Consider the following 22,406-nt stretch of genomic DNA (forward strand, 5'->3'; position numbering starts at 1 on the left):
AAATTTACATAGAATCACAGAGAAGCTTCCGCAAGGAAACAGGCCATTCGGCCCAATTGGTCTAGGCTGGTGTTTGTGTTCAGCACGGACCTCCTCCTCCCCAACTTCATCCAACTCCATCACATAATCTTCACTTCCTTATGTGTTCATCCAGCTCCCCTGTAAATGCATCCTGAACACTGCCCTATTCAACCTTTTCAGAATCTTAAAGACCTCTATCAGATCCCTCTCCGCTTTCCCCTAAAGAAAAGAGCCCTCCAAGGGCAACGGACCTTCAGCTGGTCCGTGCAATTCCCCCTCCCCTTCCCGCCCCTCCCCGTGATGATTCTGGCAGTGGGCAAGGCCAAGAAAATCCCACCCATGATGGTGGAACAGTGGCTTCCAGCATCAGGGACCCGGGTTCAATTCCCAGCCTTGGGTCACTGTCCGTGTGGAGTTTGCACATTCTCCCCGTGTCTGTATGGGTTTCCTCCGGGTGTTCCAGTTTCCTCCCACGATCCAAAGATGTGTAGATTAGTTGGATTGGCCGTGCTGAGTTTCCCCTTAGTGTCTAAAAATGTGTGGGTTAGATGGATTGGCCATGGGAAATGTGTGGGATTACGGGATTAGGGCGGGGAGAGGGCCTGAGTAAAATATTCTGTCAGAGATTCGGTTCAGATTCAATGGGCTGAATGGCCTCGTTCTGCACTGTAGGGATTCTAAGGTTCTATTATTCCACGATAATCTCTCACTTTCTCCAGCGCTTGTATAAACTTGCTAAAAATTTTGCTTAGGCGTCATTAAGGAATTTAACAACCAGCACTTACGTAGTGTCTTTAACATAGTTTGGACGCTTCGCAGGAGCATGACCAGACAAATTGCGACGTCACGTCCCGGGAGACGATCTTAGGTTAGGCTAGGTGACTAAAATCTGCAACAAAAATGAAGATTTTTAAGGAGAAGTGGAAAGGAGGAGAGAGGGAGAGAGACAGAGAGAGAGTGGGAGAGAGAGAGAGACAGAGAGAGTAGGAGAATAAGAGAGCGTGGGGGAGAGAGAGAGACAGACAAAGAGAGAGAGAAAGAGACACACACACACAGACAGAGACAGAGAGAGAGAAACAGAGACAGAGAGAGAGAGACAAAAACAGAAAGACAGTCAGAGAGACAGAGAGACAGACAGACAGACAGAGACAGAGAGAGAGAGACAGAGAGACAGACAGAGACAGAGAGAGAGAAACAGACAGAGAGAGAGACAGACTGACAGAGATAGAGAGAGAGAGAGACAGAGAGACAGACAGAGAGGCAGAGACAGAGAGAGACAGAGACAGAGAGAGAGGTGGAGAGTTTCTGAGAGGAAATTTCTGAGTTTGGAGCTAACTGAAGGAACGGCTGCCGACAATGGAGCCAGTAAAATTGGAGATACTCAGGAGAACAGAACTGGAGGAATTAAAGGAATGAAGTGTGCAGTGAAAGTGAAGGAGCAAGTATTTGGATCTCCACTTCATTGTAATTGTTCAGGATAATACATTTGTATAAAATTAGTTGCCTGGTATGGGTGGCACAGTGGCACAGTGGTTAGCATTGCTGCCTCACAGCACCAGGGATCTGGATTCGATCCCGGCTTCGGGTCACTATCTGTGTGGAGTTTGCTCATTCTCCCCGTGTCTGTGTGGGTTTCCTCCGGGTGCTCCGGTTTCCTCCCACAGTCCAAAGATGTCCAGGTTAGGTGAATTGGCAATGATAAATTGCTCCTTAGTGTCCAAAAATGTGCAGATTAGATGGATTGGCCATGGGAAATTGCCCCTTAATGTCCAAAGATGTGCGGGTTAGGTGGATTGGCCATGATAAATTGTGGCTTAGTGTCAGGGGAATTAGCAGGGAAGATCCAGTTACAGCGATAGGGTGGGATTGTTGTCGGTGCAGGTTCGATGGGCCGAATGGCCTCCTTCAGCATTGTAGGGATTCTGTATCACGATGAACAGGAACCAGGAAAGTTGAGCTCATGGCAGGGGCAGCACGGTTCGCACTGCTTCCTCACAGCGCCAGGGACCCGGGTTCGATTCCCAGTTTGGGTCACCGTCTGTGTGGAGTTTTCACATTCTCCCCGTGTCTGCGTGGGTTTCCTCCGGGTGCTCCGGTTTCCTCCCACCGTCCAAAGATGTGCGGGTTAAGTTGATTGGCCATGCTAACTAAATTAGTGTCAGGGGCTTAATAGGGTAAATAAGTAGGGTCATGGGGATAGGGCCTGGGTGGGATTGTGGTCAGCACAGACTCAATGGGCCAAATGGCTTCCTTCTGCACTGTTGAACAGGAACCAGGAAAGCTGAGCTCATGGCTTTGTGCACATCAAGGGATTTGAAGCAGTGTATAATTGGCGCTGTACTTGTTTTGCCTGCATGTATTTTTAATGGCACTTTAAAGTCATCTCCTGCAGTTGTGGTGAGCGTTGATTCTCTGTTGAAGGTTGGTGCAGTCTCTGCTGCACTCTAGTGAAGAAAGAGCTCAAAGGGATGATTTAAAACATCGGGAACCACAGCCGAGATCTCCGTGCGATTGCAGCTTGGAAATGGAACCACCTAGTGGCAATGCTTCCAACGTGCAGCCAGAGTCAGTATAGCCCCTCAAACTTGACCAGGGAAATGTAAGGAAAGATATGACCAGCTGCAGTGCGTGTGATCTAATGTCAGAAAGTGCAGATTACCAATGCATTTTTTGGATATCAAGGGTGGGAGTGTCCGCTCTCATCCGTGGCTGCCCCTTCACCAGTGAGAATGGAGAATTTAGCCTAAATTTCATTCACTTTCAGCGGAGAATCCCAGCCGCAGACGAGGATGGAGATTTCCGGCACAATCCTTATTCGTGGTAATCCTGATGTTGTGAGGGTTGTTGCATCCACGTTTTGGGAAATGATTGATCCAGAGGTGTTTTAATTTCTAATTTAAAAAAAGGATATGGGGAATAGGTGGGATGGATTTGAGACCAGGGAGAGATCAGCCATGATCTTGATTTGATTTGATTTATTATTGTCACATGTATTGGGACACAGTGAAAAGTATTGTTTCTTGCGCGCTATACAGACAAAGCATACCGTTCATAGAGAAGGAAAGGAGAGAGTGCAGAATGTAGCGTTACAGTCATAGCTAGGGTGTAGAGAAAGACCAACTTAATGCAAAGTAAGTCCATTCAAAAATCTGATGGCAGCAGTAGGGAAGAAGCTGTACTTGAGTCGGTTGGTACGTGATCTCAGACTTTCGTATCTTTTTTCCCGACGGAAGAAGGTGGAAGACAGAACGGGGGTGCGCGGGGTCCTTGATTATGCTGGCTGCTTTGCCGAGGCAGCAGGAAGTGTAGACGGAGTCAATGGATGGGAGGCTGGTTTGTGTGATGGACTGGGCTTCGTTCACGACCCTTTGTAGTTTATTGCGGTCTTGGACAGAGCAGGAGCCATACCAAGCTGTGATACAACCAGAAAGAATGCTTTCTATGGTGCATCTGTAAAAGTTGGTGAGAGCTGTAGTGGAAATACCAAATTTCCTTAGTCTTCTGAGAAAGTAAAGGTGATTGAGTGGCAGACCAGGCTCAAAGGGCTGAATTTGCCTACTTTTGCTCCTAATTCCTATGTTCCTATGTCCGACTTCAGGAGCCAAGCTCCCATACTCGAATAGCTTCAGAAACAAGATCCCACGCCATGTTGGTGTAGATGTTGCCTTGTAGGCATCTCTGGCATAAGACTCCCCGAATATTTTGCTTTGGTTGAGCCACGACTAGAGTATTGCGTCCAGTTCTGGCCAACGCACTTTAGGAAGGATGTGGGGGTGCAGAGGAAGGCTTACCAGAATGGTTCTGGGGATGAGAGGTTTTAGCTGCAAGGTAGAACAAGAGTTCATAGTCTTGGGATAGGGTGTGGCAGATTTAAAACAGAGATGAGGAGAAATTGCTTCTCTCAATGAGTTGTGGAATTCACTGCCTCAGAGTGCGGTGGATACCGGGACATTGAGTACATTTGAGGAGATAGACAGATTTTTAATGAATAATGGGTTGAAGGGTTCTGGAGAACGGACAGGAAAGTTGAGCAGAGGCCGAGGCAAGATCAGCCATGATGGCATTGAATGGCGGAGCAGACTCGAGGGGCTGAATGGCCTACGCCTGCTCCTAGTTCTTATGTTCTTATGTTAAGTTGGAGAAGCTGGGGTTCTTCTCCATGGTTCAAAGGAGGTTGAGGGAAGATTTGATAGAGGTATACAAGATAATGACAGCTTTGTGGGCCACACGGTGGCACAGTGGTTAGCACTGCCGCCTCACAGCGCCAGGGACCCGGGTTCAATTCCGGCCTTGGGTGGAGTTTGAGTTTGTGTGGAGTTTGCACATTCTCTCCGTGTCTGCGTGGGTTTCCTCCAGGTGCTCCGGTTTCCTCCCACACTCCAAAGATGTGCGGGTTAGGTTGATTGGCCATGATAAATTGCCCCATTAGCATCAGGGGGATTAGCAGGTTTAATATGTGGGGTTACGGGATAGGGTCTGGGTCGGATTGTTGTTGGTGCAGGCTCGATGGACTGAATGGCCTCTTTCTGCACTGTAGGGATTCTATGATCTTTAGATAAGGTTGGAAAAGAAAAGCATTTCCCATTTGCTGATAATACAAAGAAGCGGCAACACAGATTTGGGGGCAAGAGATAGAGTGGGGATACAAAAAAAAACTTTTTAACGCATCGAGTGGCAATGGCCTTGGACACTTTGTCTTCAATCAAGGCTGTTAAGAGTGGAGATGACCAATGATTTCAAAGGAAAATTAGATGGGCATTTTAGGGAAATAAGCTTCTGCGGGGATTGAGTCGTGGAACTCCCACTCACTTTGCCCTGACACAAGGTGTGTCCTTTACCTGTAGATGGTGCTTTCACCCCCTTCTGTGCTGTGTCGACTGTCTATTAATAAGTAGCCTAATATCCATTTCAGGACTCAGACCAGATATTGGGGGTGTGCAGACTGTTGCTGGAATTTGTTTTCGATCTCCCGGTAAAGGGGACATTCTGATAAATCGTACTGTAAACCAACACCACAATAATTCAACATTTTATAGAATCCCTATGGTCCAGAAGGAGGCCATTAGACCCATCGAGTCTGCACCGATTCTCTGATAGAGCACCTTACCCAGACCCTCTCTCCCGCCCTATACCTGTAAGGGTGCACATTTTCCATGGCCAGTCCACCTAACCTGCACTGGACTGTGGGAGGAAACCAAAGCACCCCGGGGGAAACCCATGCAGACACGGGGAGAACATGCAAACTCCACACGGACAGTCACCCAAAGCCAGAATTGAACCCGGGTCCCTGGCACTGTGAGGCAGCATTGCTAACCACTGTGCCACCGTGCCGTCCATGGCAAGTTCCAACAGGAGGCTCCGAGTGATGAGCTGCCATCCCTTGCCCCACGGGTTATTGGAGAGGTTGCCTGGAGATAACTAAATAGCCATTCTAGCAAAGTCAGAATTTGGAGAAGGGATAGGCTTGTGCCAGAGGCGGCAACTACGGGTGGGGGAAGAGCTACGGTAACTCGTACAGTTAACCACTAATATCCCCGTCCCCAACCTGCCCCTCAACTCACTGCACCCAGAGGTAATCTGGGCCCTAAGCATGACTATTCCAACACACTTCTATCTGTCAGCAGGTGTGTCCTTTACCATTGTGATGACGCTGCAAGCTTTCTAAAAATTGCACTGATGTTGATAGCTTCCAGTCACTCTCCACTTTCCAGCGACCTCGCTATACTGAACTGTGATCTGTGAGGCTGTGCTAATTTAGAATGTGTACTCCCAAGCCTCAAAGAAAAATACCCTGTCATTTTTTTTGCCTGCACATATGTGGGACCTCTTGAAACTTTGCAGTCCCCTGGTTGAGAAGCCCTGGCGTACGGTGACCTTATCAGTGAAGGAGGAGGACACTGAGGCAAAACAAGACTCCAGTCAAAGTTATTGCAGAGGTCATCGTGCATCGGAGTAATTTTCTGATGGCCACGATTTATAACGCTGAATTAACAATGTCACGAACTGTGTGAAGCTTCCTTGTATTTTGGTGAATGATTTGCGTGCAAAGTGAAGACATGGTTGACATTTTTTTGGAGATGATTGGCCATAATTTAATGACATCAGAATCTCGAGGTGATGAGGCCAGAGTCGGAGCTGTGGATAAAACGAAGGATATGGAGTTTAGTGGAGGCTTGATTTGTGTGGCTGACTTTAGCCCCTGGACTCAGACTTTCTTTCAGGGCTTTGTAAGTCCGTGCGTTGTAGTTAGGTTGTCACACGCACATAAACAACACTGGGTTTGACTTGTAAAATGAACAGGGTATGAATTATGTGAACTTGTGACATGCATCAGGCTCAAAGTTAGCACAGATCCAAGACGCCAGCGTCAATGAGTATAGCGACATACTTGGGACATAGCAGTGTACTGAGTCCCAGTCACCAAGGTGAATCTTTTCTGATTCCTTTTCATGCTCCCTGCATTGTGCTGCATGTGAAAGGAACCTGGTGAGTGGGACTGCTCCTGACTGCTGAAGCGACAGCCTTTTGGCAGGCCAAGGCCCATTTCAGTGCAGTTCAAAGAGAGCCTTGTGTGGTCGTCCTGACATCCAGCCTCTTCACAGGGCCTTTCTCCATCAGCAACAACTTGCATTGATATAGCAACTTTAACAAAAGCGCAACCATGGGAGAGCATCCCAAATTGCTTCGTAGGAGTGAATAGGAATGAACATTTGACCTCCAGCCACATAGAGAGAGAGTTGACTGAAGGCTTGGTCAAAGGTGATCATAACATCCCTACAGTGCAGAAGGAGGCCATTTGGCCTGTCGAGTCTACACCGACTCTCCAACAGAGCATCTTTACCCAGGTCCTATATCTGTAACCCTACACATTTATCCCGCTAACCCACACATCTTTGTACACTAAGAGGCAATTTAGCATGGCCAATCTACCTAACCTACACATCTTTGGATTGTGGGAGGAAACCGGAGCACCCGGAGGGAACCCACGTAGACACGGGGAGAACGTGCAGACTCCGCACAGACAGTCACCTAAGGCCAGAATCGAACCCGGGTCCCTGGCGCTGTGAGGCAGCAGTGCTAACCACTGTGCCACCGTGCAGCTGTGATGGTTTTATGGGGCATCTTAAAGGAGGAAAGAGAAGTGGCGAGGCGAAGAGGTTTAAGAAGGGAATTCCAGAGCTTAGGGCCCCGGTAGCGAAAGGCATGAAGGATTTGAGTTACATAGAGAGGGATTCCACCCCCCCCCTCCCCCCCGCTCCTCTCCCGTGACCTGTTTTCTGACAATCCTTATCATTGGCCGCCAGATGGATCTCCCAGTCCTGCTGATGTCTACAGTGTGTTGCATGGCTTGCCTGCGTTGCTAGGGAACCTGCCACGGTGGGTCAATTTTGCCGGGACAGGAAGATTCTGGTGGCAGGAAGGGCTGGATATACCCCCATAGATTATACAGCACTGAAATACATCCTTTAGCCCAACTGGTCTGATCTCCTCCACACATCGTCCTGTTCCATCTGTCTGACCTTAGCCTTTCAGCAATGCTTTTTATCCCCTTTCCTCCTATGTCTTTGCCTAATTTCCTTCCAAAAGCATATAAAGAATTTGGCATAAACACTTCCTGTGTTATATTCTGATAAGGGTTTCGCATTCTAACTGATCTCTGAAATAAGAGATTTCTCCTCATTCCTCCATTGGTTTTATGAGTCATTATCCTGTTTTTACTAAGTTTGGATTCTCACACAAATGGAATCAGTCTCTCCACATCATTGGGGCGGCATGGTGGCACAGTGGTTAGCACTGCTGCCTCACAGCGCCAGGGACCCAGGTTCAATTCTGGCCTCGGGTCACTATCTGTGCGGAGTTTGCACGTTCTCCCCGTGTTTGCATTGGTTTCCTCCGGGTGCTCCGGTTTCCTCCCACAGTCCAAAGATGTGTGGGTTAAGTGGATTGGCCACACTAAATTGACCCTAGTGTCAGGGGGATTAGCAGGGCAAGTGTGTGGGATTACGGGAATGGGGCATGGGTAGGATTGTGCTCTGTGCAGGCTCAATGGGCCAAATGGCCTCCTTCTGCACTGTAGAGATTCTATGATCTCGCAATCTTTTCCGATCTGCCCCATGCAACCCAGTCATCATTTTAAAGACCTCAATCAGATCACCTCCAAGTCTTTTGTAAAGGAAACATCCCAGCCTAGTCAACCTTCCTCAACAGTTGTAATTTCTCAGTGCTTTAGTTCAAAGGACAAACTTAAATTATTAATTGAATGTCACCCTGCACGCAATTTACTGATGTTAATCTGAGAAGCTGTCCATTGGAATATGTAAACCAGCTGTGAAATTTTAACAATATGATTCACAGGGTAACATGTTTTTAACAGTTCATAACAATTACTATCTGAATCTTACTTGTTCTTGTACCTGACACCCTTGAAATGTGAAACACGCGTTTACTTTGGCCGCAATCTACTTTGTCACGCTGTAATTAGAGCTGTCACTCAACATTCAAGTTGATTTCTGACACTGTTTGATTTAATTAGCCCTCTTACGGAAAGATTGAGCAGAATAAAAGTTGTGAGGGTGCTTGATAGGTTAGATATCGAGGAGGGTGTTTCCACTTGTGGGGGTCACCCAGACTAAGGGCCATAAATATAACTCGCTTCCCAAAGGTAGGGGAGTCTAAAACTAGAGGGCATAGGTTTAAGGTGAGAGGGGAGAGATACAAAAGGGTCCAGAGGGGCAATTGTTTCACACAGAGGGTGGTGAGTGTCTGGAACGAGCTGCCAGGGGTAGTAGTAGAGGCGGGTACAATTTTGTCTTTTAAAAAGCATTTAGACAGTTACATGGGTAAGATTGGTATAGAGGGATATGGGCCAAATATGGGAAATTGGGACTAGCTTAGTGGTTAAAAAAAAAGGGCGGCATGGACAAGTTGGGCCGAAGGGCCTGTTTCCATGCTGTAAACAGCTATGACTCTATAACTCTAAACCTCATGAGGAACTCAGGCGAAACTCCTGTTCTCAGAGAGCGGTGAGAATGTGGATCTCACTGTTACGTGGAGTGACTGAGGTCAGTAAGTATTGAGATATTGAAGAGGAAACTATATAGGTACACGAGGGAGAAAGAAAAGGAAGGATATGCTAATCGAGCAGGATAAAGTAGGGGGTGACAAGAGGCTTGCGTTGAATGCTGAGAGGAACAGCGATGTCTTGCTGCAATTGTACCGGGCCTTGGTGAGGCCATACCTTGAATGTTGTGAGCAATTTTGCTCTCCTTATCTGAGGAAGGATGTCCTTGCTCTGGAAGGAGTGAAGAGGAGATTTGCCAGACTGATTCCTGGGATGGCGAGACTGATGCATGAGGAGAGATTGAGTCAGTTAGGATTATATTCGCTGGAGTTCTGAAGAGTGAGGGGGGAATCCCATAGAAACCTATAAAATTCTAACAGGACTAGACAGGGTAGACACAGAAAGGATCTTCCCGATGGTGGGGAAGTCCAGAACTAGAGGTCATAGTTTAAGGATAGCTTGGGGTGGCACAGTGGTACACTGCTACCTCACAGAACCAGTGACCCAGGTTCATTTCTGGCTTCGGGTCAATGTGTGGAGTTTTCACGTTCTCCTCATGCCTGCATGGGTTTCCTCCAGGTGCTCCAGTTTCCTCCCACAGTCCAAAGATGTGCAGTTAGGTTGATTGACCATGCTAAATTAACCCTAATGTTGGGAATTAGCAGGGTAAATATGAGGGGTTACGTGAATACAGCCTGGGTGGGATTGTGTTCAGTGCAGACTCAATGGGCCGAATGGCCTCCTTCTGCACTGTAGGGATTCTATGATTCTATGATGTTCCCGATTTTGGGGGAATCCAGAACTAGGGGTCATAGTTTGCGGATAAGAGGTAAACCTTTTAGGATTGGGAAGAGGAGAGATTTCTTCCCCCAGAGAGTGGTGAATCTGTAGAATTCACTACCACAGAAAGCGAGTGAGGCCAAAATATTGAATGTTTTCAAGAAGGGATTAGATATAGCACTTGGGACGAAGGGGTTCAAAGAATATGGGGAGAAGGTGGGATTAGGCCATCGAGTTGGATGATCAGCCATGATTATAATGAATGGCGGAGCAGGCTTGAAGGGCCGAATGGCCACCTCCTGCTCCTATTTCCTATGTTTCTATGTTTCGACTTGTGGGAGAAACTAGAACCAGGGGGTACATAATAAGAATAAGGGGTCTCTCATTTAAGTCAGAGATGAGATGAACTTTTTTCTCTTGGAGTGTTGCGAATCCTGTGAGCAGGGTCAATGAGTATTTTTAAGGTAGTGAACGAGAGATTCTTGACTGACAGATTTGATAGAGGTGTATAAGATTTTGATGGGTATAGATAGAGTGAATGCAAACAGGCTTTTTCCGCTGAGGCCAGGGGAGAAAAAAACCAGAGGGCATGGGTTAAGGGTGAAAGGAGAAAAGTTTAAAGGGAATATTAGGGGGGACTTCTTCACGCAGAGTGGTGGGAGTGTGGAATGAGCTGCCGGATAAAGTGGTAAATGCGGGGTCACTTTTAACATTTAAGAAAAACTTGGACGCGTTCATGGATGAGAGGGGTGTGGAGGGATATGGTCCAAGTGCAGGTCAGTGGGACTAGGCAAAAAATGGTTCGGCACAGACAAGAAGGGCCAAAAGGCCTGTTTCTGAGCTGTAATTTTCTATGGTTCTATGGTTCTAACAAGGGAGTCAAAGGTTATCAGGGGCTAGGCAGAATGTGGAGATGAGGCCACAATCAGATCAGCCATGATCTTATTGAATGGCAAAGCAGACTGGAGGGGCTGAATGGCCTACGCCTGCTATTAATTTCTATATTTGTATGTAATATAAACAGCAGCATAGAGCAATTAGATTGATAGGGTTTACAACATAGTAAATGGCAAACGCAAAATGAGAGCATTTAGAAAAAAATGCTACTAAAACGTTTTGGCACAGCAATTATACTTAATAATGAATAACATCTGAACTTGCTGAGGATTTATAAGTAAGTAATTGGCAGAAATGCAGAACTGGACTGGGACTTGGAGCAAGATTTCCAGTGTTCCATTTGGAGCTCACAAGAGCATGAAGCATAGCGCGTGGAACGGGAGCTGAAATGCTGATTTCCCCACAACGGGTTGCAATTGGGTGATAAAATCAGCGGCATTAGATTTGAATTCATTTATTATTGTCATATGTATTGGGATACAGTGAAAAGTATTGTATCTTGCGTGCTGTACAGGCAAAACATACCATTCATAGAATACATAGGGGAGAAGGAAAGAAGAGGGTGCAGAATAGAGGCCGGAGCTTTACCACCCCACCGCCATTGCAATTGGAGCGGGTGAGGGGCAGACAATGGGAAGGCCCATTGGCCTCGGACGGGATTTTACGGTTTTGGAATGTAATAGGTCCTCGGAGTCCCTTCACCAAAATCCCTTTATTTATAAGTCTGACAGCAGCATACAGAGTGCTTTCAGTGAGCAGTCTACACTAGGAGTCCCAGAGGAACTGACACGCCTGGTTACCATAAGACCATAAGACATAGGAGCGGAAGTAAGGCCATTCGGCCCATCGAGTCCACTCCACCATTCAATCAAAGAACAAAGAACAAAGAACAATACAGCACAGGAACAGGCCCTTCGGCCCTCCAAGCCCGCGCCGCTCCCCGGTCCAGGATTGAATCCTGAATCCAGGATCCCCGCCCAATTTTCCAGCCTATCTACATACCAATATCCTATCCACCGAGCTGTCCCTCACAGCTACGATGCTTTGTTCATTACAACCTATTAACTTACCCCCACCCCCCCATTCCAGACCATGTGATCTCCAGGGAGAGGCGAAAACCCAGAGTGAAAAACCCCAGGGCCAATATGGGGAAAAAAAAATCTGGGAAATTCCTCTCCGACCCCCTGAGGCGATCGAAACGAGTCCTGGAGATCACAATGGCCCCGATCGGAAAATGCTTCCCAACCCTAGTCATTTCCACTTCCACGAACACCATATGAATCCCCTGCCCCCGAGACAGGTTCCCAACTATCCGCAGTCTCACTCTGTACTGGCACCAGTAAGATGATCGTAGAATGAAGCCTTGAAACGAGAAACCAGGAACAATTAGCCCGCGCCGCTCCCTGGTCCAAACTAGATCACTCTTTTGTATCCCTCCATTCCCACTCCGTTCATATAGCTGTCTAGATAAGTCTTAAACGTTCCCAGTGTGTCCGCCTCCACCACCTTGCCCGGCAACACATTCCAGGCCCCCACGACCCTCTGTGTGAAATATGTCCTTCTGATATCTGTGTTAAACCTCCCCCCCTTCACCTTGAACCTATGACCCCTCGTGAACGTCACCACCGACCCGGGGAAAAGCTTCCCACCGTTCACCCTATCTATGCCTTTCATAATTTTATACACCTCTATTAAGTCTCCCCTCATCCTCCGTCTTTCCAAGGAGAACAACCCCAGTTTCCCCAATCTCTCCTCATAACCAAGCCCCTCCATACCAGGCAACATCCTGGTAAACCTCCTCTGTACTCTCTCCAAAGCCTCCACGTCCTTCTGGTAGGTTGATTTCAACTCCATTTACCCGCTCTCTCCCCATAGCCCTTAATTCCTCGAGAAATCAAGAATTTATCAATTTCTGTCTTGAAGACGCTTAACGTCTCGGCCTCCACAGCCCTCTGTGGCAATGAATTCCACAGACCTACCACTCTCTGGCTGAAGAAATTTCTCCTCATCTCTGTTCTAAAGTGACTCCCTTTTATTCTAAGGCTGTGCCCCCGCGTCCTAGTCTCCCCTGCTAATGGAAACAACTTCCCTACGTCCATCCTATCTAAGCCGTTCATTATCTTGTAAGTTTCTATTAGATCTCCCCTCAACCTCCTAAACTCCAATGAATACAATCCCACGATCCTCAGACGTTCATCGTATGTCAGGCCTACCATTCCCGGGATCATCCGTGTGAATCTCCGCTGGACCCGCTCCAGTGTCAGTATGTCCTTCCTGAGGTGTGGGGCCCAAAATTGCTCACAGTACTCCAAATGGGGCCTAACCAGTGCTTTATAAAGCCTCAGAAGTACATCCCTGCTTTTGTATTCCAAGCCTCTTGAGATAAATGACAACATTACATTTGCTTTCTTAATTACGGACTCAACCTGCAAGTTTACCTTTAGAGAATCCTGGACTAGGACTCCCAAGTCCCTTTGCACTTTAGCATTATGAATTTTGTCACCGTTTAGAAAATAGTCCATGCCTCTATTCTTTTTTCCAAAGTGTTCGACCTCGCACTTGCCCACGTTGAATTTCATCAGCCACTTCTTGGACCACTCTCCTAAACTGTCTAAATCTTTCTGCAGCCTCCCCACCTCCTCAATACTACCTGCCCCTCCACCTATCTTTGTATCATCGGCAAACTTGGCCAGAATGCCCCCAGTCCCGTCATCTAGATCGTTAATATATAAAGAGAACAGCTGTGGCCCCAACACTGTTACGTACAAAACAAGAGGCTCCATGATTGGCCCATCAATTTGGCCCTTAATCAGGGAGTTCATATTCTAACAGGCCCACCTCAATTGCCTGATTAAAGTCGTTACACGGGACGAGCGTAAAATCCCACCCATAGTGTTACAGTCATAGCTAGGGTGTAGAGAAGGATCAACTTAGTGCGAGGTAGGCCCATTCAAAAGTCTGACGGCAGCAGGGAAGAAGCTGTTCTTGAGTCGGTTGGTACATGACCTCAGACTTTTATATCGTTTTCCCGATGGAAGAAGGTGGAAGAGAGTGGCTGGAATTTTACTGCCCTACTCACCATGGGAATTGGAGTGGGTGAGGGGCGGAACATGGAAATGTCCGTTGACCTCAGGTGAGAATTTACGGTTTCGGGACGAGCGAGGCTATAAAATCCCGCCGAGTGTGTCTGGGGTGCGTGGGGTCCTTGATTATGTTGGTTGCTTTCCCGAGGCAGTGGGAAGTGTAAATGGATGGGAGGTTGGTTTGCATGATGGGACTGGGCTACGTTCACAACCCTTTGTAGTTTCTTGCGGCATGGTTGCAGTTTCAAGCTGACCTGTGGCGGGTTCCAACGTGTAACATGTTTCTATGCTGCGAATATTCATTGGTGCAAACCTTTTTAAAATTACGCTCTACCTTCAAGATAAAGTCGGCAGCACAGGAGAACCTCGTGGCATCCGGTTGACCTTTGCTGAAAGGTGGTGTGTGCCAGTCAGTTTTGTGCAGTTGTGTGAAAGGTCAGCGGTGTTTCTGGTTTAACCCTAAGGCATGAAAGAGGGGAGCGGGAGAAAGACAGCTTGCATGGAGGCCCCGGAACGGCCAGGGTGAGTCATTGGTGGGGGGGATGGGAGGTTGCGGAGTGGCATGGAGGAATGAAGTAGGAAGCAAGCAGCAGCCTCGATAACGTGAGGGGAGGAGTTGGCAATGGGAAGCATCAGCGATGCCCAGAAAATAGGGGACAGTGTCAGTACTGTCCAAATGTGTGTTGGCTGGCAGTCTTTACAGGGCTTTGAGTTCAACAATTCAGTCATCCTTGTTGAGTGATCTGGGAGAACATCTGCACAGGCGAGGTGGGGGCAGTTGAACCTGCAAGTTCAGCCACACTCGGCAGAGTGATGTGTACACAGGACACTAAAATGAACATTCATAGAAGAAGATAGGAGCAGGAGGAGACCATTTGGCCCTTCAAGCCTGCTCCTGCTCAGTAAAGAGTGAACAAAAAAACACAATATTGTTTCTTCCACAATGAAGGAACTGTCTCTAGCTCCCCTGTAACCATCACTGCATGAGGTGTGCCAGTACATTTAGCTCTCTGACAAAGCTAGTCTCAATCAGAATGATGCAAAAAGGTCAAACCAATGTGATGTGAAATATTTATAGATGACATTTAATTTTGGAAATCACCCATGGCAGTTTTGTGTTCCGATGTCCACGCAGTTGTGTTGGGCAGAAAAGTTATTGCCATGAGGCAGAGCCTCGGTATATGTCCAGCATGTTCTAATATAATCCGCCCATAGCTGCTCCATTGCTTGGAGTTTCCACGGAAAAGCATCTCCCGCCACTGAATCACATGCGTCTCCCATTCACATCGACAGCACCTTCAATTTAAATTGCAATCCCGTGGGAAGCAGGAGAAAGCAGGAAGAGGGAGGTGGCACACATTTCCAGCTCCGCGAACGGGAATGGTGCGGCACTGACCAAATTCCAGCCCCTTGTTTTCACGCACTACCATGGCGCCCATCGGGGTGGCACAGTGGTTAGCACTGCTGCCTCACAGCGCCAGGGACCCGGGTTCAATTCCTGGCTTGGGTCACTGTCAGTGTGGAGTTTGCACATTCTCCCCGTGTCTGTGTGGGTTTCCTCCGGGTGCTCCGGTTTCCTCCCATAGTCCAAAGATGTGTGGGTTAGGTGGATTGGCCATGCTAAATTGCTTCTTAGTGTCAGGGGGACTAGCTAGAGTAAATACATGGGGTTATGGGGATAGGGCCTGGGTGGGATTGTGGTCGATGCAGACTCGATGGGCCAAATGGCCTCCTTCTATGGCCAAAGATAGTGGGGAATCGGAAGATTGGGAAAACTTTAAGAAACAACAAAGAACGACTAAGAAATCGATAAAGAAAGGAAAGATAGGTTATGAAGCTAGGCTAGCTCTAAATATAAAAAATGATAGTAAAAGCTTTTACAAATATATAAAAGGGAATAGAGTGGCAAGAGTGAATGTTGGACCCTTGGAGGACGAGAGGGGGGATTTAATAGTGGGAAATGAGGAAATGGCTGAAACTTTAAATAAGTTTTTTATGTCGGTCTTCACGGTGGAAGACACAAATAGTTTACCAAATATTAACGATAGAGGGTTGGTAGGAAGAGAGGTACTCAATACAATTAATGTTACCAGGGAAGCAGTGCTTGGTAGACTAACGGGACTGAAGGTGGACAAGTCCCCGGGCCCGGATGGAATGCATCCCAGGGTACTGAAAGAAATGTCAGAGGTAATAGCGGATGCGTTAGTGGTTATTTATCAAAATTCGTTGGATTCTGGGGTAGTGCCGGCAGATTGGAAAACGGCTAATGTTACGCCGCTGTTTAAAAAAGGAAATAGACAAAAGGCGGGTAACTACAGGCCGGTTAGCTTAACGTTTGTAGTTGGGAAAATGCTGGGATCCATCATTAAAGAAGAAATAGCAGGCCATCTGGATAAGAATGGTTCGATTAAGCAGACGCAGCATGGATTCATGAGGGGAAAGTCGTGCTTGACGAACTTGTTGGATTTTTATGAAGATGTGACTAGTGCGGTTGACAGAGGGGAACCGGTAGATGCGGTGTTTTTGGATTTCCAAAAGGCGTTTGATAAGGTGCCTCACAAAAGGTTGCTGAAGAAGATTGGGTCACACGGAGTGGAGGGTAGGGTGTTAGCGTGGATTGGGGATTGGCTATCCGACAGGAAACAGAGAGTCGGAATAAATGGGTGCTTTTCTGGTTGGCAGATGGTAACTAGTGGCGTGCCGCAGGGATCGGTACTGGGGCCCCAACTATTTACCATTTATATAGACGATCTGGAGGAGGGGACTGAGTGTGGGGTAACAAAGTTTGCAGACGACACAAAGATAAGTGGAAAAGTGAATCGTGTGGAGGGCGTAGAAGGTCTGCAGAGAGATTTGGACAGGCTGAGTGAGTGGGCGAGGATCTGGCACATGAAGTATAACGTTGACAAATGCGAGGTTATTCACTTTGGAGAAAATAATAGCAAATTGGATTATTATCTAAATGGAAAAAAATTTCAACATGCTACTGTGCAAAGGGACCTGGGGGTCCTTGTGCATGAGACGTAAAAACCCAGTCTGCAGGTGCAACAGGTGATCAAGAAGACAAATGGGATGTTGGCCTATATCGCAAGGGGGATAGAATATAAAAGCAGAGATGTCTTGCTGCATATGTACAGGGCATTGGTGAGGCCGCAGCTGGAATACTGTGTGCAGTATTGGTCCCCTTATTTGCGGAAGGATATATTGGCCTTGGAGGGAGTGCAGAGAAGGTTCACCAGGTTGATACCGGAGATGAGGGGTGTTGATTATGAGGAGAGACTGAGCAGATTGGGTTTGTACTCATTGGAATTTAGAAAGCTGAGGAGGGATCTTATAGAGACCTATAAGATAATGAAGGGGCTGGAGAGGGTAGAGGTGGAGAGATTCTTTCCACTTAGAAAGGAAGCTAGAACTAGAGGGCAGAGCCTCAAAATAAAGGGGGGTCAGTTTAGGACAGAGTTGAGGAGGAACTTCTTCTCTCAGAGGGTGGTGAATCTCTGGAATTCTCTGCCCACTGAAGTGGTGGAGGCTACTGATGCGCGATTGATTCACACGGGAGGCTAGGACGTACCCGGGAATAAAGGCTTTTATTCACAACAAAATAGGAGCACACTATTTAACAATATTATCCCAGACTAAAGGCTACTAGGAAGTAGCAGTGACCTTTATACTCCTGTAAGAAGGCGGAGCGGAACGGAGTGTACCACATAAACAATAATAACAGGTGGAACACCCAAACCCTAACCCCAACAGTAACAAGAGTAACATATGTACAAGTACCCATAGTGGTATCCATCTATGGTTCACCACAGCTACCTCGTTGAATATGTTTAAATCACGGATAGATGGATTCCTGATCAGTAAGGGAATTAGGGGTTATGGGGATCGGGCGGGTAAGTGGAACTGATCCACTTCAGATCAGCCATGATCTTATTGAATGGCAGGGCAGGCTCGAGGGGCTAGATGGCCTACTCCTGCTCCTATTTCTTATGTTCTTATGTTCTTATGTTCTTCACTGTAGGATTCTATGGTTCTATGAACTCATCTCTCTTAAATTCCGGATCTTCTCCAGCCTCACAACACTCCGAGATAACTGCACTCCTCTAATTCAAGCCTTTTGTGTCCCCCCCAGTGTTACTTACTCCATCATTGATGGCTGTGCCTTCAGTTGCTCAGGCTGTGAGTATTGCAATATGCCCTCTCCACCTCGCCACCTCCCTTGAATCCTTTAAAATGCTCCTTAAAATCTGCCTATTTGACCATCTATTTGGACCAGACTCAAAAGGTTGGCTCTATTCTCTCTCCACAGATGCTGTCAGACCTGCTGAGATTTTCCAGCATTTTCTGTTTTTGTTTGAAACGACTATCGATTGTTGTAAAGACCCATCTGGTTCACTGATGTCCTTTAGGGAAGGAAATCTGCCGCCCTGATCCGGTCTGGCCTACATGTGACTCCAGAGCCACAGCAATGTGGTTGACTCTTAACTGCCCCCTGAAATGGCCGAGCCAGACACTTAGTTCAATGGGCATTTGGGGATGGGCAACAAATGCCAGCCTTGCCAGCGATGCCCATATCCCATGAATGAATTTACAAAACAATTCCAGAGTTATTATTGGAAGTAGAGCAGGGGGGTTCGCCCCAGTGTCCCGGACATGTTTATCCTACAATCAATATCTGTAAAAATGGAGGATTCAGTCATTTATCTCATTGGTGCTTATGGCAGCTTACTGCACACTGATTGGCTGTTGCATTTGCCACATTACAACAAGAAGTACGCCATTGGCCGTAGAGTGTTTTTGGGATGTCCTCAGGTCATGAAAAGTGCAATCGAAATGCAACTCTTTTCCATCATAAGATGGGTGCCACCAAGTTCTTGGTGTGTGGGCACCAAGTTCTTGGTGTGTGGGCACCAAGTTCTTGATGTGTGGGCAGCAAGTGTATTTTACGTTGTGAATGTAGCTGTTTTGAAAACCTGTTGCGTTTTGTTTTATCTCCGTAGGAGAAAAGCCATACAACCATGTTCCAGGCCACTCCGCTGCAACTGAGTCACCTCCACTAAAGTGCCACTCACCCTCCCATCTCCGAGCTCCTCATAGTGAATCTCAGGAAGACATTCCAGATCCCCTCGACAGGATTCATGACCCTTTGCCTGGAATCAGTCATTCTCCTGGGGACGCGACTCGCTGTTTGGACGTTGAAGTGGCGGCCATGGCCTCTGGGGAACACGGCGCTGTTTCTGAAGCTCAAGCGCCGAGTGGACAACAGAAAGAGGAGCCTTCTGGATCTTACAGAGTCACAGAGAATATCCTCCCGCCCAGTTCACCGCCGAGCAGTCAGAATGCATCAAACGGTGGAAGGAATTCAGAGTCACCTCTCGGGGAGGAGTCAACTCGCAATGTTCTAAGTGTGGAAGGAGCGTCGGTTGGTGCAGATAAAGCGCACACCATCAATCCCACCACAAACACAGCACAGGACGAGTTTCCTTTGGATTTGACCTTAGCGTTTTTCAAAGAGGTCACCTGCAAGGATAATTTCTTCTTGAAGGCTTCGCCTACCTCACCGACGCAGGATGCCATGGTCACGCACTTTTGTCAGTTTTGCAATCATGCGACACTCTACCCAGAGGTGCTCCTGATGCATCAGCGTGTGCAGCACAAGCTAAACCTCAGCAGGCCCACTCCAAAATGGCTCACCAGGAACGGGTGGAAAGCCACGAATCGCGACTCGGTCGGCGTTGTGAGGAGTCGGCGCACAGGCCCTCCTCCTGTACTGAACGGTAAAGAGAGCTCCCCCATGCTCACCCCTACACATGTACGTGCCCACCCCCGGTGCCAAAGGCAATCACCAACACCTGAAGCGGCCCCCATGTTGTCAGGGATCACTAGCCGATTACTTTACCCATCACAGCCCAGAGATTCCCTCCCTCTGACTGGGTCTGGAGGCCCAGATAATTACTGGTACCAGCAACCAACCAACCATAAGCAGCATGGCTTTATTTCAGAACGAAAAGTGCGGCCAAGTTTAGAGCACAAAACTCTACAGGCTGGTAATTTTGAGAACAAGTTGGCTGACAGACAATCTGCGGCTCTGAGATTCAGAATACTAACCGAGAGTATGGCGAAAGATCAATTTTTTCCAGAGGGCAATGTCAGTGGTGCGGTTTCTGGTAATGACCGCCAATTGTACCCAACACATATCCAAGCTGGTCAAAAGCCAGAATGCCAGAGCTTGCTCAGAACTGGCCAGCAGACTAAGCCTAAAGCCAATGCTCTGTTTCAAGTGGAGCAGGGGTCAGTAGGTGCAACCAAGCTGGCGTCATCAGGGCACTGTGTACGAGATGGGCAGACCAATCTGTTGATGTCACGTCGCTTCAGTCCAGCGGGTCTTTCTACATCGCTACGCACTGTCGAGACGGAGTCACCACCAGCAGCAGGACATAGGGTAAAGCACGGGGGTGCTTTTGACATGCTGACGAGCTACAGTCCACAAGACCTGTCTGCCCTGTATCAAAGCTGGGGAGCGAACAGTCCCTTTGTGGATCCAACAGGTGAAAGAAGTTAATGTTTCAGTCACTTTTGAAACTCTACAATAAGATGGTGTGCTTTTTCTGGCTTTTTTGATGCAGATGGCTCGCACAAACTGGTTTCGGCATGAATGTGCAGATTAGTAACCAATACACAATAAAGTTAAGCCTCAATAATGGTATATGTTGCGAAGTTGAGTTTGTAAAGATGTAAAAAGAGTGAAAATGCTGGAGGGAAAAAGATTGTGTGGTCCCTTTAAAAGCTGGTGTTTTCATTCAGTAATTGGAGGTCTAAAATGCAAAGTACATACTGAATCCAAGCCGAAACATTTGTATCAAAGGCCAGGCAACAGGGATGCCTTCAGGCATTTGAATGTTTTTGAATTTTGCCCACTCAATTTAAAGCAGACACTCAGCTACCAAGAACCTATAAGATTTGAATTTGATGCTGTTGACAACAGCAGACCAATCCTATTGTAGGAAAATTGATAGGTCATCACAGGATAAAAGAGAGTGCAAGGGGGAAAAACAAGAGAAAGCAACTGCCACCTCTCAAGTCTCGAGAGGGAGGGAGCATAAGAACATAAGAACATAAGAAATAGGAGCAGGAGTAGGCCATCTAGCCCCTCGAGCCTGCCCCGCCATTCAATAAGATCATGGCTGATCTGAAATGGATCAGTTCCACTTACCCGCCTGATCCCTATAACCCCTAATTCCCTTACTGATCAGGAATCCATCTATCCGTGATTTAAACATATTCAACGAGGTAGCCTCCACCACTTCAGTGGGCAGAGAATTCCAGATTCACCACCCTCTGAGAGAAGAGGCTCCTCCTCAACTCTGTCCTAAACTGACCGCCCTTTATTTGAAGCTGTGCCCTCTAGTTCTAGCTTCCTTTCTAAGTGGAAAGAATCTCTCCACCTCTACCCTATCCAGCCCCTTCATTATCTTATTAGGTCTCTATAAGATTCCCCCTCAGCCTTCTAAATTCCAACGAATACAAACCCAATTTGCTCAGTCTCTCCTCATAATCAACACCCCTCATCTCTGGTATCAACCTGGTGAACCTTCTCTGCACTCCCTCCAAGGCCAATATATCCTTCCACAAATAAGGGGACCAATACTGCACACAGTATTTGTTACCCTACACTCAGTCCCCTCCTCCAGATCATCTATATAAATGGTAAATAGTTGAGGCCCCAGTACCGATCCCTGCGGCACGCCACTAGTTACCATCTGCCAACCAGAAAAGCACCCATTTATTCCGACTCTCTGTTTCCTGTCGAATAGCCAATCCCCAATCCACGCTAACACCCCACCCCAACTCCGTGTGACCCAATCTTCTTCAGCAACCTTTTGTGAGGCACCTTATCAAACGCCTTTTGGAAATCCAAAAACACCACATCCACCGGTTCCCCTCCATCAACCGCACTAGTCACATCTTCATAAAAATCCAACAAGTTCGTCAAGCACGACTTTCCCCTCATGAATCCATGCTGCGTCTGCTTAATCGAACCATTCTTATCCAGATGGCCTGCTATTTCTTCTTTAATGATGGATCCCAGCATTTTCCCGACTACAGACGTTAAGCTAACCGGCCTGTAGTTACCGCCGTTTGTCTATTTCCTTTTTTAAACAGCGGCGTAACATTAGCCGTTTTCCAATCCGCCGGCACTACCCCAGAATCCAACGAATTTTGATAAATAACCACTAACGCATCCGCTATTACCTCTGGTATTTCTTTCAGTACCCTGGGATGCATTCCATCCGCAGCTCTCTATACCCTGCCAGCTTTATATATCTCTTCAGGGAACGCACCATCGAACCAGCGAAAGGTACAAATCAAAAAAGAACTTACAGAGAAAAAAATTAAGATACTCCAGAAGGTTCCAAAAGACACAAAACCTTGTTGTATATCTTTCTGAGAGTGACTAAATTCTATTTTTTTTTTAGTTAATGAATGGATATTGTACTTATTTGAACAGCATTCCAGTTGAAACTTCCTTTATTCAGTATGTTACTTGTTTAGTTAAAGTTCCC

The 22,406-nt window shown here is 47.2% G+C and overlaps 1 protein-coding gene across 2 annotated transcripts in view; it reads left to right on the forward strand.

Annotated features, from left to right (window-relative positions):
• znf516 (zinc finger protein 516) overlaps positions 1-22,406 on the forward strand; it is a 152,990-nt gene that overhangs the window by 88,277 nt on the left and 42,307 nt on the right. For both annotated transcript variants that reach the window (XM_078217155.1, XM_078217156.1), the window contains exon 4: positions 18,843-20,390. In XM_078217155.1, the coding sequence (XP_078073281.1) occupies positions 18,843-20,390 (1,548 nt within the window). The remainder of the gene's footprint in view (positions 1-18,842; positions 20,391-22,406) is intronic.

Source organism: Mustelus asterias, chromosome 7 (genome assembly GCF_964213995.1).
Source record: "Mustelus asterias chromosome 7, sMusAst1.hap1.1, whole genome shotgun sequence".
NCBI lineage: Eukaryota > Metazoa > Chordata > Chondrichthyes > Carcharhiniformes > Triakidae > Mustelus > Mustelus asterias.